Raw genomic sequence first — 16,642 nt, 5'->3', positions numbered from 1 at the left:
TCGGGTCTAATGTTACAGCCACCCTGGATTCAGATGAGGAATGGGCCTGGTGTTGGGTTTGTACTAGAGAGGGTTAAGCTGTCATCAGAGCCTTAATGAGCCCTGAGATTTCCCTTTAAACCTTCAGTTAATGGGAAATGAAATTACCGAGGGGGAAGGGAGTCTTTGTGTCCTCCATCACCTCCATCCCGAGTGCCCTTTGATGAAATACAAAACCCAGATGGAAGATGACAGGATATGACGTTGAAGCAACATAATGGGGGGGAGAGAGGAGAAGACAAGAGACCAGTGGGGTCTGTCAGATCAGAGAACAGGCTCCAGTGCCCTGGGCACTGTGATGCTGAGAGCACCTCTGGTGGGGCTGGAGGAGAAGGAGGAGCTGCATTAGGGATGCTGGCAGTGGAGCGGAGTGAGGAACTTGGACCCCAAACTGCAGCACTCACGCACTGACCCCAATGTCAATAGGCTTGGCTGTGTGGGGACAGGCTTTTGGTGGGAGCTGGGATTGGTGTGAGATCTCTGGCAGTTGAGAAGAGCTGAGCTTGCAGGGAAATTCATCGGGCCAGGAGCTCTGCAAAGAGCTGCCCTTATTCATGTGGCTGTTTCAGCCCAAATGCTGCGCTGCTGCAGCTCAGCCCTCCAGCATGCCAGCTCCTGACCCAGCAGAATGGGCAACTGAGTTGAAGAACAGAGAGGCAATAAATGAATAATAAATTAAATAAATGAATACGTATCCTGTTCCTTCGGGTGGGGAATTAGAGGTTTCCTATCTGCTCTTGCTGCTTCTGGACACGAGACAGAAGCTGAATTCAAGCACCATGATTCCTGCCCCTTCCTTATCTGAACCAAGGCTGGGAGAAGAATATTGGGAGCCTCTCTGTTGCAAGGAGGCCCTCACTAGCTCCACAGAGATGGGAATCCAAATAATCAATCCCACTCACTCTCTGTGAAAGATTATGTGCAAATTAGACATTGCATAAAATCTAAAAAAAAAAAAAAAAAAAAAAAAAAAAAAAAAAAAAAAAAAAGTAATACTTAGTTTCCCTTTTTTTTTCCTCTTCCCTTATTTTCAAACCAAAACTGAAGAACTCCACTTGTGCAGGCTTCTACTTAAGGCCTCTTATCTAGAGTTTATGGGGGAAGAGGGAGAAGTGATGAAATGCTCACCAGCTCCCACTGGGAGAGGCCAAACAAATCTCAGTGTCACCCTGAGTTCCCAGGCTGCTTTCTGCCCATCTCAGTCCCTTCGGAGCTCAGCCAAGCTGACTTCATGCACTACAGTACACCCAGGGCAGCTTTAATCTTTACTACAATGTGCCACATTTTATGGGTTTTTGGAATTATGGCCTTCCACAAGTTCCCATCAGTGCAGGCACATATTTGGGTTCACATACACACCTTCATTATGATGCCTTTTATAAAATCATGAAATCAAACTAAAAGCATGAAAAAAAACCCAAAGCCAAACTCTTTGTCTCAGCTACAAGAAAGTAAGAGGGACTGCCAGAAAAATGCTGCCCAGGAGTTCTGTCACTCATTTCCTCCTGCCTTGTCCTGCCCCTGCCTGGGGACTCAAAGCAGATGTAGCACAGTGATGTGGCATTGCTTCCTGCCATCTGCTGGGCTCCTCTTGCTTTGGGGATCAGCTCAATTGCTATCAGTGTGCAGCATCAGCTTCAAAACCCAAGATGTCAGAAACTCAAAGTTTCCACACAAATATGTGTGATGCCCAGACTTCAGTCCATTTTGGACAGGCTTTGAGAAAGGTTTCTGTCTGCATGCTCTTGGAGCAGCCAGAGGACTGCTGGAAGGACTCCCAACTGTAACCTTTGCACAGGTCCTTCAAAGGAAGAACTGAAACATGATGGTATCTCTTTGCCAGACAATATTTACCCACTGTGCATCTGCAGGCTTGGTGATAGTAACCTGCAGCATAAATTCAACAGCTTCCTGTCTCAGTTTCTGCAAAGCAAAACTGCAGAGTTAGAAAACAGAGAAAAATGCTATTAACTCTCCCCATGAGTTGAACAGCACATAAACCTCAAGAAGGCACATGAGCAAAGATAAATGGGCTGTTGCAGCAGTCATCTCTTTTGTTTGTAGTAAATTATTGTGTGTAATTCATGTTTCCTGTCCATAAATACCAGAGGGACTTGAAGACATGGAATCCATTCTAATTCAGTAAAGACAAAAACAACTCCTTTTGAGCCCATCTGGAACTTGTTTTTATCATAATTGTTTTGGGCTCAGTAACGAGTTCAAGATCTAACTGCCGTCTCTAATTGTTTCAAGGATAAACAGCTGCTTTGTTTAAAGGCAGCAGCTCCCATTTTGCCCAGCACAGCAATCCGGGGCTCGCAGGATGAAAGGAGCTGTGCCGTGTCAGCACAGGCCCTAACGAGCACTGGCGCCCTTGGCAGGGCGCTCACCCCGCCCGCAGCTGATGGGGCAGGAAAACAGCCCCAGGCACGCACTTGTGAGTGTCCGGCCGCTGACATGTGCCCTCTGCTCTTCAGCGTCATGGCATTTTGTTTGTAACTTCATCTGATGATGTTTTGTAACGTGTCCTGCTGTGACAAGCCGTGCCTGGCCTGGTGACGCACAGGCATCTCCTCCAGCTGGGCTGTCGGCTGCTCGAGGGAGAGCATTCGCTCCCGGGCCACATAACCCCGAGCCCCTTGCTTGGGTAATGCTCCACCCCCTGCTTACAGCCCCGAATCTTTCCTTCATCTGGAATGAAGATACCCCGACACGCACTAGGGGTGAGAGACCCCCCCACCAGGGTGTGAGACCCTGTTGTGTCTCAGTCCAGTTGTGTTCAAGGTCTCACCCCAGGACATGCCATGCCTGAGCCCACAGTAGCCTTGGTGTAGAAGAGGTCTCTACGTGCCTGATGCCCTGGCACTAGGAACAAGTGAGGCACACCAGCCAGGAGGACCTTTCTGGAAGGTTCTTTCAGCCTCCAGACTCAGTCCTTGGTGGCATGGACAAGAGGTGCAAGAGCTCCATGAACCCGCTGCACATAGATAAGCTGTGTAATCATAACTGTTGAGGCACTTGAAATGTTTACTTTTCCATGTGTAATAGCCATATAAAAATTCTTCCTCCTTCACTAAAGGATTTCTTGTTCCAAATCAGCTAACTCTGGAGTGTGATGGCTAAAGTCAGGAGAAAGTGAATCATACAGAATTGGATGGATTTTTAAATTTGTTTGTTTGTTAGAAAGAAACTAAAGATAGCACTTAGAGTTCAGCCCTCCAAGGACATGTGGTTTGCACAGGGTTTGCTGTAAATTACAGTTAATATTATTTTTATTTCCTATGGTTTTTAGTTCAAAAATAAAGTTTTGTGTCTGGCATGTCTCATTTAAATCTCCTTGAGCAGAGCCTCATCACATATCCAAATAAAGCACCTCTTCCAAAACAGCTTCTGATCATGAGTTGAAGACATCAAACAAGAAAATGTCTGTCTCTTTGCACAGTTATTTTTCTCCAGTGTTTAATAATTCTTGTTATTTTTTTTTTTTTTTTGCCTTGTGATCTGTCCCCTACACCACAGGTCACCTCACACAGCTGTCAGTAGGGAATATCCTTCAGGGGCCTTTATTTTGTAACATCCATTTCATAAGCACTGTGGCCAAATCAACAAGAGAACTGAAAAACAATGCTTGTGTCTTATAAAAAGAGGTCTGTGCTACACTCACAATAGCAGCAATCAACTGAGCGTGCTGAGAACTGCTGGAGACCCCTACAAGGAGTCAGAAAAGGTATTTGTACTTTGGTTTTCACCAGAGGCAGGACTATGAGTCCCAGTCCCGCTGCCTCTCAATAGCCAGGACACAGCTTTAATGAAAAGCTCTGTCTGAAGGGACTGTTAAATAAGAAACCAGGATGAGTCTGACACTCTCACACTGCTGCACACATTTTCCTCTCTTCTGACGGGAACATTCAGCAACATTTGATGCCATTTGGTAGAGTCTAAATGCTCTTCTCTCACACACAGAAACAGAGGTTTTGTTCAAGCAAGGACTTTGTTCCTTCTGGCCTTGAGGTCACTCAATTTCAACTAACTGCCTGTATCAGTGTCTGTTACAGAGAGGGAAGGAAAAGAAAACGTTCAGCCACAGCATGACCTACAGCTCACAATGGACTGAAAAAAAAAAGGTATTTCCATTATTTTAGTATTTTGACTTTTCTCAGTTTTCCCAGAGAAGATCTAGTGCTTATCAGGTGGAGGAAAAGGCAGATTGCTGATCCAACACATAGAACATACAGCTGTTCTTCTGACATCCAAAAATCCCAGCTAGCAAGGGAAAGCAGCAAGTTCCCTTGGCTGTCTCAGCCCTCGTGTCCTCAAAGGACTCAGTTCCCAGGGATCTCCACTGCTCTGGAAAGCGTCCCAGTGACTCTGTGTGGTAGCAGAGGCTCTGTCTGCATTGGGTCCCTGCCCTGAGAAACCTCTGTGATGAAGCTCATTTCCTGAAGTTCTTATGCAGTGCCTTGAACTTACATAAATTGTGGGGTTTTTATAAAGAACATTAGCGAACTGCTGGAACTGAGAATACTGGTGTCACAGCAGGGCACTCATTTCCTACAAAGAAAAATCCATTTCAACAACTAAGTTCCATAAACATTGCTCTCACCATGAAATCAGCAAACCTGCTGCATGTTTCTTGAGAAAGCGGCTTGTTTGCGGATCTCAATATTTGTCTTCTGTATTCTGAGTGAGTTCTGCAAGAGTCAGGACAAGCAAACAGAGGCATTTTGTATCTTACAGTGATGGTCCTTACAGGAAAGTGAGAAGGGATTGCAGAAATAGCCAGGCTAGAGCTTGGGAAAGTCAGCAACCAGCCAAGGAGCTGCTCCAAATCTCTCTGCAATTTACAGGGTAGCGTTTGTAGGGAGAATTCATCCTGTAGATCCAAGCCTCACAGATGGAAATGAGGCCCCTTTTCTCCCCTTGAAGTTGGTCCAGATGATTCTGGTGTAAAAACACACTAAAACATTGGAACCCCTCAGTTCGTGACAGATCAAAGAGCATGTGTTGATGGTCTTTCCTAATGGCAGGATTACCACTTATTCCTGCAGGCAGACACTGCCATCACGTTCTCCAAATAACTCCTCTCCCATGCACATGGCATCATATTTCACCCTGATTATGACAACTTTGAGTTCAGTGAAAGAGTATTTGAAGGAAGAAGGTGGTGGGTCCCCACAGTGCTGCTGGAAACCTGCCGGGTTTATGTGAAGGCTTCCAGCACCAGGAGGTTGAGTAACTGCAGAGCAGTGGTTGTGCCCTGGTGACAGACCCTGACCCTGGAGATTTCTCTTCTACAACTGCGACTCTGAAACTCTGACAACAAGGATGAAACATTGGGAAAGCTGGGGTTTTTAAGGTGCAGCAAAAAGCCAGGTAGAAACACAACCAGTGTGAACATCTCTCAGCACCAAAGCACAAGTAATATAGGTGCTGTGCAGATGAAAAAAATCTATCCCTTCACTCCTCATCAAGGCAGCTGTCGCTAGAAAAGGTAGAGGAAACATCCTGGAGCTCCCAGCTAGCCAGCTGCACATAGATCCCACCACAGTAACATCCAGTTTATGCCCCCTCTGGAGCAGGCTCGTGAACAGCCTGTGCCACAATCCCCAGCGTCTCACTGCCCACCCACAGGACTTCCCTCACCTCTGGCAGCTGGCACAAGCTCAGAGCAGACAGCATGAGGAAACTAAGAGCTCTCATTTTTGAATGAATTGCTGTTCTTGATATATGCTGCCTAAACGATCCATCAGTGCCTGTTGACTGGTACAGTTACGTCTGTTTCCCAGTTATTGTTTGGGAAGCTGTTGGAAGCATTCATCTAACCCCTGCCACATGCCACAGGCAGCACCGTGCTGGCATGCTGCACTCAGAGCCTAATACAGCAAATTTTGTACTTCTCCTGCCACTTAGTGGCTGCAGCTGATGCAGCACCACATCCCTGGCTACACATTCACCAGAGAATACCTCTGTGAGGTGGAACAGGCTCATATTTCTGTTCAGGTGCAGCAAAACCTGAATAGGGACAAAGAGGCATTTAAAAACATTTTACTTATTTAGAACTCTCTGAAATCTGCCAGGGCCCTCACAAATCTCACTCTGCAGGACAAAAGGATGTTAAAAGGATGATTACCCCTGAAGGCCAGATATTTTATGAAGCAGTAGCTTTAATATCACTGCTGGCAGTGCAATGTGCCTCCATCTCCATCTCTAGGATTCATAAGGATTCACCATTTCCCACTGCCAGGGAGGGCCTTTCTGTTCTGTAGAAAGAAGCAAGGCTGTCACTGCTGTCTGCTGTACCTGACAGGAGCTCTACGTGTGGCTGTCGGCTCTGTGCCAGGCTGTGGAGAGGGAACAGGAGCACAGCCTTCTGTGCCTTCGTGCACAGCCTTTCCAGCAACAGCTGCATTGCCTATCTGTCACCAGGACATAGACAGGAGCACAGGGAAAGGCCTTGGATAACCAGGGATTTGAAAAGCTTGGGCTTCATTCATTCCTGTCACTGATGGGACCAAAGGACATAGTCTGGTTTGTCTTTCAGATCCTAGATTGTGTTCCAGGACAAATACAATCAGGAAAAAAACTGTAGTTCACTTCTGCTTTGATCACACTTAATCAGAGAAGTGGTAGTGGTAGCTGTGCCAGATGCTCTGAGAAGAAATTGATGTTGTAAAGCACTGGCCTTCAAGAGGGTTTAGACAGATCTGGATCTTGGAGAATCATTTCCCTGGGCTGTCATGGACTTTCAACAAAATGAATTGAACTGTCTTGCTAATGAACATGCAGCTCAGTTTTGGACATGTAAATCAGCTGGCAAAACACCTGCCAAATCAAGTGTCTTATCCTAATGTAATGGGTGACTAAATACACATTCCTGTGCTGGAGATTTAAATAATCCTTCAGAGCACCGTGAGAGTACCAGAGGCTTTGGCAGACAGAGGAAAACCTACAAAAGAGGATGAACAAGCTGCAGAGACTGGTAAAATACCTACTTTTCTATTCTTATTGACAGATGTTTTTAAATTTGAATTTTTATAAGGCTGTGTAAGTACTGTCAGGTTTGCATAGAATTATTTTTCCAGTTCATCACAGTCCTTGGGATAAAGCTGCCAGACTAATGGCTCTCCTGGCAGCTGCACACCACCACGGTGGCTGGGAAAACACTGCAGGAGCCGGGTGTTACGGAAGGCTTGGGAAGCTCACTCTGGAAATACAGCTCAGCTCTGAGCACAGAGCTGCTTGCTGGCCCCTGAAAGGAGAAACAAACCATTTTGCTTTAGCTCATGGTCACAAAAGAGCTCTGTGACACACGATTTGCTAGGGGATGTACTCTATAATGAAAGCAGGGAAATGAGCAGAAGGAGTAGTATATTCCTAGACATTGTAAATGGAAAAGAAATGTGCTGTTGTAGGGAGAGGAAACTCTCTCACCTGGAGAACGAGGATAATGAGGAACAGCAGAGATATGAGGTGCCCAATCCTTAGCTCAGTTGTCAGTAACAGGACAGGGAAGCAGTGTAGCCATGGAAAGTGCAAGCGAAATGTATCTGCTGCTAGCTGGGACAGGAGAGCTCAGTCTCCTCTTGCTACAGGCTTGGAATAGTCTGGCTTTATTTCTGTCCTGGAGGACATCCTGTCTCGGGCTGGTATGGAAGTTATTTAGAAGAAAACACTTTGAGAAAAGGGAAAAAATCCAACATTTTAATTGTGGTTTTAGAGCTATTGTGAGACTAGAGCAAAATTTCCTTTTCTTTGGTGGATGGCTCTGTAAGAAGAAACTGAACAGGTAAAGCAGAAAGAGGTTCTCAGCTTTGGGTTATTTAAGTTCTCAGGGTCACTGGGGTCATATTCATGTGGCAAAACACAATCTGGCCTGAGGTGCCCTGCACTGACTGGCAAAGAGCCGAGCCTGAGCATGGGCTCTTTATGTTACACTAGAGCTCTCCCGGTGGGAGGGGTTTTTAAGCAGGGGGCTGGCAAAGGCCATCCTGGCCTTGGGCCACCCAGAACATTGTGCAGGAGGAGTCAGGCTAAAGACCAGGGGCCCCTAGCATGCTCAGAGTGGTCTTGAGATGGAATAGAGCTCCCAGTCCCAAGACTCCCTCCGGGCACATCTTGCCTGTCACAGATTTCACCTACAGATGGGAAAACCAAAGGCACGGGTAGTAGAAAAAAGCTGTATGTTTTTGCTTGTCAACCTGCCAGTGAGCTGTCAGCTGCCGAGCTGGGCCAGCCAGGACAGCTTGTTCTACACCCTTGGAAAAGTCAAGAGCCCTGTCTTTATACCAGCACTGATCCCTGTCTTGATACCAGCCCATTCCCCTGCCCGTGCTGCCCGAGCTGCTGTCACTGGGCAATGTGAGCAAGTGGCAATGCTCGTGGAGCAATGTCCCCAAGGAGACCTGAACATGGCATGGGAACCCACTGCCTGCCACATATTTCACCTGTCTCATAACGCTGAATGCACAATTACAGACTGCTGAACATTGTCTGCTCTGTACAACAAGTGCAGCATCACAGGAAAGACACTCTAATCTAAAATATGTGTTATTATCATGAAAGGACAGGAATAACAGCACACCAAGGAATCCCAAATGCACTGGGTATGCATGGCCATGGGAAAATCCCCCAGCTCAAAGTCTCCATGTCTTTTGATTCAGTTTATTCTGTAAAGGAAGCCATCCATTGCCTGCCCCTTTTCTTCAGCTTCAGAACAAGATCCTGATCCTGACAATATGTGCTGCTGGGATTGGAGGCACCTTCCAGTATGGTTACAACATCTCCATCATCAATGCCCCAGCCTCAGTAAGTACTGCTGGTCCGAGAGTCTGCCCCTGACAGACCCTGGGAGCAGTGGTGTGCCACTGGAAATCTGCAGGCTGCTGCTGCTGAGGGACACAAAGCCAGGATGTGTTGTTCCCTCTGTGTAATTGACATCCAGGGCACTTTGTTGCCAAAAGCCACCCTTGAGCAGGACCTAGTGTCACAAGAGTTTATTCAAAAGCTTTGTCTCAACTGCTTTAGGAAAATCTAATCCTAGAATTTTTCAACATGCATCCTTTAAAGTTGATTTTTGCCCTTAGATTGAAAGTGAGACCCATGAAATCAATTTTTAAATTATCAAAAATAACTACATAGAGATATAAACCAACTGCAACTTTTCAACAGCAACAGTTTTATACCCTAAACTCTTTGCTAAAAACACATCTAAGAACTGGAGGAGATTGGAAGCATAAACACAGGATAAATAGATGTAAGAATAAAGGAGCCTTTTTCCATGTCCTTCCCCTCTCTGGTGGTTCTGCAGCTCTGTCCTTCTCTCTCAGTACATCCAGGTGTTCATGAACACGACCTGGCTGGAGCGCATGGGCGTTCCCCTGGAGAGCAACATGGTCCTGCTGCTCTGGTCCTTCACTGTCTCTGCCTACCCTCTGGGAGGCCTCACTGGGGCTGTGGCTGCTGGTCCCATGGCCATCATGCTGGGCAGGTAAGAGGTGTTAGAGTTTAACTTAAGATTTGCAGCTTCCCTTAGTCCAAGAGGAATCAGGATCCCTACAGCAAAATACCCACCATGGTTAAAAATAATGAGTATCTCAAAACTCATTGGGGAACAGTTTTTTCCCCACATTACCTCTCATTACCCACATTACTTCTCTTCACATTCCAGCCCAGCTGAGGTGCTACAAGGATTTCAGCTCAACTCCTTACCACAGTGCCCACCTACATAATCTCTATAATTTTTGTGCACAGTTTTCTGCTGTGCTTTTAAATGGGAAATCGTAATCGATCAAACTAAAGATTTTTCTTCAAAATTAACTGTGGGAATGACACTAGAAAAACAGAGGGTGCTTACAAAGAGCAGTGGTTGCATCCCAGCTCCTCATGTCTCACAGGCTGTGTATCCACATTTTGGTCTGAAATATTTCAGGAAGTATTCATTAAATCTCCACAATGGGATTTTTTTCTCTGTGCCTGAGTCTCTGGAAAATATGTCTTACCTCATGTATCTTTCATACACAGCTCTCTCCCCAGTTCTCTTCAGGAAAAAAAAAAAATACCCTAACAAACAAACCAATGTTACCAACATAAACTTATAGGAAATTAGATTTTTGCCTCCCTGTCTCTTGACCCCAAGATTTTCCTCTATGTGCTATCACTTTGGTTTGCTCCTCTTACGTGATGAAGGGAGACCCCATTATGGTTTGAGGTCCCATGACTTATTAGTTTCATGGTTACGAGGACCTGAAAGGATATGGCTTCCTTAATCCATTACATTTTTGAGATTTCACCCCGTTCTACTTTGGAATAAAATCATATTCCATCATAAATAAGAGAAACAAAGACTGACTGGTAAGGCAGCGAGCAGGGACTAGAGAGAATTTCCAGCAATAATAACAGTAAGGGTCAATAGAGCTCTTTTTTCCTCTGGTTTTCAGCAGGAATTTCTCCTGGAACACATGAAAACTTTCTGACAAAGTTTCACAGTGATTACACTATTACATGAAAAATGCCTGTTCAGCAAATTAGCACTTTCAGACCAAAATGTGCATGGCTTGCTGAAGGAATATTCCTCTCCATTCAAATGGGAACTGCACCTGAGCACAAGAGCCCTGAGGCTGGGGGAGAACCTGGTGGTGGCCTCAGAGAGCCTAAAGGCAGCACTGCAGGGACACCCTGAGGTGGCACAGGGACACCTCCTGCAGGGCTGGATTCACCAGGAGGTTCTGTGGTGGGGCTGCAGCCCATCTGCAGCTGCCAGCCTTGGCAGGTGGCACCTGCCACGGGGAAGTGGTTTATGCCAGAGCTGGACCTGACACACGTGGGTGTGACAGGCACATTCTTCTCTCTCTCAGGACTCTGTCATAGAGGAGCACAGAGAGAAGAGAGAGAAAACAATTTCTATTTCTGCTCCTTGTTTTTCCCATGTGGAATGTGTTTGGAGAATTGTTTACCTTGGGTGATTGCTTGATTGGATTCTGGTGAGGATTGTTTGAGCCTGGTGGCCAATCCAATCCACCTGTGGCTGGACTCTCAAGAATAGGGTCACAAGTTGTGAGTGGGTTAGATATGGTAGTTAGAACAAGTAGGTTTGTAGTTTTGTATCTCCTTTAAATGGTATATTAATGCATTATAGTATAGTTATAATAAAGAAATCATTCAGCCTTCTGAACTGGAATCAGACATCAGCATTCCTTCCCACCGGGTTCACCTGTGTTTACAATACATGTGCTCACAACTGTCTTTTCTCTCGGAAGGAAGATGTCCCTGCTGGTGAACAATGGCTTTGTGATCATAGCTGCAGCCTTGTCCGGGTTCAGCCGAATGGCCAAATCCTTTGAAATTATTATGCTCAGCAGATTTTTTACTGGCGTGAATGCAGGTACAGCAACATGAGAAACATAGAAGGATGAAGGTGGTAACAATCAGAAGAGATTTAAGTAGGAATGATCCAGGATATTAAAGCAGTTAATCCTTAGGCTGATCATACACATGTAAGTGAATTAAGAAGTATATACAGATTTTATATTTTGCCTCTAAGGGCTTTCTTTTAAGGCATACACAGGCAAGGGGGTTTTGTGTACTACACATAAGCATCTCTGGGCACAGGGAAAATTTGAGCTGAAAGTGGATCCCTACCTGCTTGTAAGAATGTCAGTTACTCACCAGCATGAGCACCAACACAAAAGCTTTTGTAGAAGTTCATCCCAGGAAATGATCAATATAAGGGACTTAAAATATGATATTCCCCTCAAAAGGGGGAAGTTGAGGGAAACATTGCATATAACCTTGGATTTGGTGCTGAAAAGACCATAGGACTGAGGCCCTGACAAGTTTCAGTTTCATTATCCACTGCTACTGATGAATATTGAAATGTGTGTTCATTTCAATACCACACAAATACACCACATTTCATTCACCCACAAAGAGAGGGGTGAAATTGAAGGTTTGGGTGAATAACAAGCACTGGTAGATTAGTTTTCACATGGCCTGCCACAGAAGAGTGAAGCTGGCAACCTCCAGAGGTGCCTGCCTGCATTTATTCTTGTCTCCTCTGCCCACAAGCTGAGGCCAGTATTTGTCTGTCTTGCCCAGGTGTGAGCATGAACATTCAGCCCATGTATCTGGCAGAGAGTGCCCCAAAGAAGCTCAGAGGAGCTGTGGCCTTGACCTCTGCATCGTTTACAGCCCTGGGGCTGGTGCTGGGGCAGGTTGTTGGACTCAGGTAAGGTAAAGCAAGCAGCCCACTCCTTCCTTCCTTCTTTCCTCCCTCCCTCCCTCCCTCCCACATTTGGTAGGTTGTAAAAATACTGTGTAAATGGTCATCATTTGTTTTTCTCTAGGGAGCTCCTAGGAGGGGAGGAGAGCTGGCCATTCCTTTTAGCAAGCAATGTGGTTCCTGCCCTGATCCAGCTCACAGCTCTGCCGTGGTTCCCTGAAAGTCCCAGATATCTCTTGATTGACCGTGGAGACAAAGAATCCTGCATCTCTGGTGAGTTTAGGGTGACTTCATGGAATATGTGAGACTTGGGCCCCAACATTTTTGGAATGGTGTCACAAATTTTACATGGAGGAAGTTTCATATCAAGGAGTAAATATGATCACTCCCTCCTTCCAAACTAAAAAACATTCTATAATCTTAAATGTATTTGATCTCTTGAGGTAATTGAAAGGCATCTTCCTACAATAAGCTTATTTGCTAAGTAGTAGGGTCAAAAGGTAAGACTTGTGTTCACAATGGCAAATATGTTTTGTAACTATGAAGTGAAATAACTGCTGGTTGAAGAGCTCAGGATCAAACCTGAAGCCAATTCATATTAAAGGATTTACTTAGATTTGTGGCATACAAATCCTCATATGCAGAGGGCTGGAGTTATTTTGTGGGAAATATGTGCTGTGTACCAAGAACACATTGCCTGCATTTCCCAGGGAAAGCACTTGAGATCTGAGGCAGAAGCATGGCAGCTAAAATGGCACTGTTGGGAAATACTCAGTTGTCAAACAATGGTGAGGGATTTGCACTCCCTTTCCCCCAAATCTTTCAAATGGCTACACCACAACTGATGAACTCTGTGAAGGTCACAGCATGATCACAGGCTCTGTCCTGCAGTTTTCTGCAGCCATCACCCTGCAGAGCAGCGAACTGAAGAGAAAGCCCAGGAGTAAGAGGTTGCCTTGTCCTTGCAGCACTGCAGAAGCTCAGAGGCACCAGTGACCTGAGTGCAGAGCTGGAAGAGATGCTGGCAGAACAGGCTGCTGTGAAAGGCCAGAGAGCAAAGACCCCATGGGAGCTGTTCCAGAACCCTGCCCTGCGGTGGCAGCTGGTGAGCATCGTGGTGCTGAGCAGCGCCATGCAGCTCTGCGGGAACGACTCGGTAAGCAGCCGCTGTGTCCTGGGCCGTGGCTGGGAGCTCTTGGGCTCAACATTCTGGCAGCAGGAGAGGAATGACTAGTGTCTCTCTGCCTGTGGAGATCTTCACATGACAGCTGCTTGGTTCCCAAAATACACCTGTGCATTATGGGAAGATTCAGAAGGATGCTGTCAAAATAGCCTGTGTGGCAGCGCGTTGGTCACTCTGCATGGTCCTTCAGGAAGAGCAATGGGATGTATTTTCAGATGTCTTCCCTTACTGCTTTCTCCTTTCTTCTCTTCACAGATGTATTTTTATGCAGCTTATGTGTTCCAAGAGGCTGGAATTCCTGAGGACAAAATCCCCTATGTTGTAATCGGCACGGGAAGCTGTGAGCTGATCACATCTGTCACTTGTGTGAGAGTCTCAGTGCACTCTGGTGACAAGCAGCCTCTGCTGGCAGGGAGGAGGCCGCTCATTACAAACCTGGGGTTTACATTGCTTTTCATGCCAAGGAAGCCCTTTAAGCACAGGAGCCAGGCTGTCTGTCAGCACCCCCAGCCAGATGGGTTAATGCAGAGGAATTTGGTCAGACATTGCACTGCCATCACTGTCTGACATCTCCAACAAATGTAACTCTCTTGCTTTGTGTTCATATGGATGGTGGCAGAATTTAGGTGCAGCTGGGACATTCTCATCTCCCCTGAGCACCCTTCTTGCCTGACTCCTGCCACCAGAACTTTCTTTTGAGTATTTTTTTTTTTTGCTATGAAGCAGGCAACATCCTGAAAGTTATTGTAGAGCAAACTAGGCATGGAGTATTGAAAGGTAAAGAGGAAAGAGGCAGGAAATATAAACCCAGGTGAAATAATTTGCTTTATTCCCCTGTATCACTTTGTGCAGAACATGATTATAGACTACGCTGGTCGGAGGCCGCTGCTGCTGGGGGGATACATCTTCATGGCAGGATGGGCCATTGTCTTCATGGTCGCTCTGAGCCAGCAGGTAACAAACTTTACTGAACTATTTCAGTGGAATGGAGATGGGCTTTGCCTTTTATATGACTGGGGTGTTCAGTGGTGGCAAATAAGTGCCCTCACTGGTTTTCCATTGGTCTCTGTGGCTGTAGACTCAGATTAGCTGGATGCCTTATCTCAGCATGGCCTGCATTTTCGCCTATATCCTGAGCTTTGGAATCGGACCAGGTCAGTTCCCTCAGTGTTGTCAGTGAAACTTTTGGGTACTGCAAGGGTTTGGAGATGTGTGCAGGCATCTTATGGAAACTCTCAGACCCTCTTTATCTGCTGCATACTCCAAGGAACGAGGCAGTTTCTGCTGTGTCACAGGGGTTTGCTGCCCCTGTTCAGTCAGTGTTGTGCAGGGCCAGGCTGTGCCCATTTCTCTCTGTGTCATATTCCCCCTCACAATCATCCTGGCTATTAGGCCAAGGCACTTGGAAGTGATTCTTGGCTTAAATAGATGACAAGATTTTGATTTGCTGCCCAGTCCATTAGGTCTGTAAACCAGAATTTCTAATGCTTGACTTTAATCCTAGAAATTGTTGGCCATGCCATCTGATTATTTCCTTGCAGACACCTGGAAGCACAATTTCCACATCTATCTGTTAGCCTACTAACAGTGGCAGAATACACTAGCTTCTGGGGGTGGGCAATACACAGGATGTTGTGGATGTTTGCATGGTGAATATATAGATGTGAGACTCTCTTTGCTCACCTGAGTTTGAAGGAAAGCAGGTAAGAATAGAACCATGCTGCCAGTGTCACATGCCAGACAAGTTGGCAATCATTTCTTGTCCCAGTCCCTACAGTGCCATGGAGTTGAATCAATTATAAGCCTTTCTCACCATTGGGTCCTGGTAAGAATAATGTGGATTACAAAATCTTTCCTGGCAGTTCATTCTAACATGAGAAAGTTTGAATAATTACCCAGTCCCTTAATATTTAACTTAAAAATTCACCTCTTATACTTCATGTTGGGTTTTCTTGTTAAGATGTGTTCTCTTGTTTTTAATGTAATGTCAACAACATTATTAACTTTCTTGCCGTTTCTTTTTCCAGCTGGTGTAACAGGAGTTCTGCCCACAGAGGTTTTTGATCAAATGTCCCGACCAGCTGCTTACATGATCTGTGGCTCCCTGCTCTGGTTCAACCTGTTTCTGGTTGGAACAGCCTTTCCATTCATTGTGGTGCGTTCCCAAAGCAGAGCAGCTCTTTGTGTTCTGTGCAAGAAAGAGGCTCTGGTAGTGACCAGGAAAAGAGAATATTGCAAGCAGCAAGATAGCACTTCTTTGAAAAGTATCTTTATGAGGACAGTGGCCAGAACTCCTTTAAACCAAACTTTCTCCGTGTTCCCTTTGGTGATTTCTGATTTGAGGTTGGGAGTGGAATCATTTGGGGGATGGATGATAAATATTCCTTGTCTGTCCTCAGCTGAGAACAGCTGGAACTAAAGATGTGAAGTAATTTCCCTTTGCCAGACCCTGGCACTGTTCCCTAAGATGATTCCTGAAGCAAAAGGGAGCAGAACTCCACAATATACATTCCTGTCTTATTTTCTACTGAGGGCTCCCATGCTATACAATTATATATAGAGAGAAAGACAGAAAAAGACATTTCAAAATACTCTTCTTGCTATGTCAAATTTCCCACTCTATGCTGGGGAGCTGTTGCATCCAGGCATGTGAGGCTCTCACCAGGATTCACAGAAATTCTGGGTGACTTTAGACCACACAGGAAGAGGGATTAGTGGCCTTTTTGTCATCATACAGAATGTCACCAACACTGTCTTGTTTTTTCCTCCTCCTCAGAAAAGTCTAGCTCATTTCTGCTACATCCCATTCCTTGTGGTCTGTGTCTGCACTGCCCTCTACGTTTGGTTTTTCCTTCCTGAGACAAAGGGAAAGTCCTTCCTGGAAATCTCGGAGGAGTTCAGGAAACGGAACTTCAAAACTAAGACCCGTGGAGGTTTCTATAAAGGCCCTGAGGAGATCAAAACCACCACATTGTAGCAGAAGAAAGGAAGATGGTATCTGGGGGGATTCTGCAGTGAATTCAGCAGTGGCTATGTGCTCTTGCAGGGACACAAAGAGAGAAGTTAGGGACAATATATTACTCTTAGGTTCTTAAGCTCACCTTGAAAACATAAACTTGAACTGATAAATCCAAGCAAAAGTTCAATCATCTGTTCTCAGCTTTTAGCACTGAGTAACACATGCATATTTTAGAATCCATATC

The 16,642-nt window shown here is 45.7% G+C and overlaps 1 protein-coding gene across 1 annotated transcript; it reads left to right on the top strand.

Annotated features, from left to right (window-relative positions):
* The first annotated feature begins 6,997 nt into the window (after positions 1 to 6,997).
* LOC128797058 (solute carrier family 2, facilitated glucose transporter member 11-like) lies at positions 6,998 to 16,416 on the top strand. The gene is made up of 12 exons (XM_053959283.1): positions 6,998 to 7,018; positions 8,746 to 8,844; positions 9,366 to 9,526; positions 11,295 to 11,419; positions 12,133 to 12,262; positions 12,381 to 12,529; positions 13,225 to 13,412; positions 13,695 to 13,805; positions 14,292 to 14,393; positions 14,518 to 14,593; positions 15,467 to 15,594; positions 16,216 to 16,416. The coding sequence occupies exons 1-12, from the start codon at positions 6,998 to 7,000 to the stop codon at positions 16,414 to 16,416; spliced, it is 1,491 nt and encodes a 496-aa protein (XP_053815258.1).
* Positions 16,417 to 16,642: the final 226 nt, after the last annotated feature.

The sequence above is a fragment of the Vidua chalybeata genome, chromosome 18 (assembly GCF_026979565.1).
Source record: "Vidua chalybeata isolate OUT-0048 chromosome 18, bVidCha1 merged haplotype, whole genome shotgun sequence".
Taxonomy (NCBI): domain Eukaryota; kingdom Metazoa; phylum Chordata; class Aves; order Passeriformes; family Viduidae; genus Vidua; species Vidua chalybeata.
The sequence above is the reverse complement of the archived record's forward strand: the minus strand, read 5'-3'. Positions and strand labels throughout refer to the sequence as shown.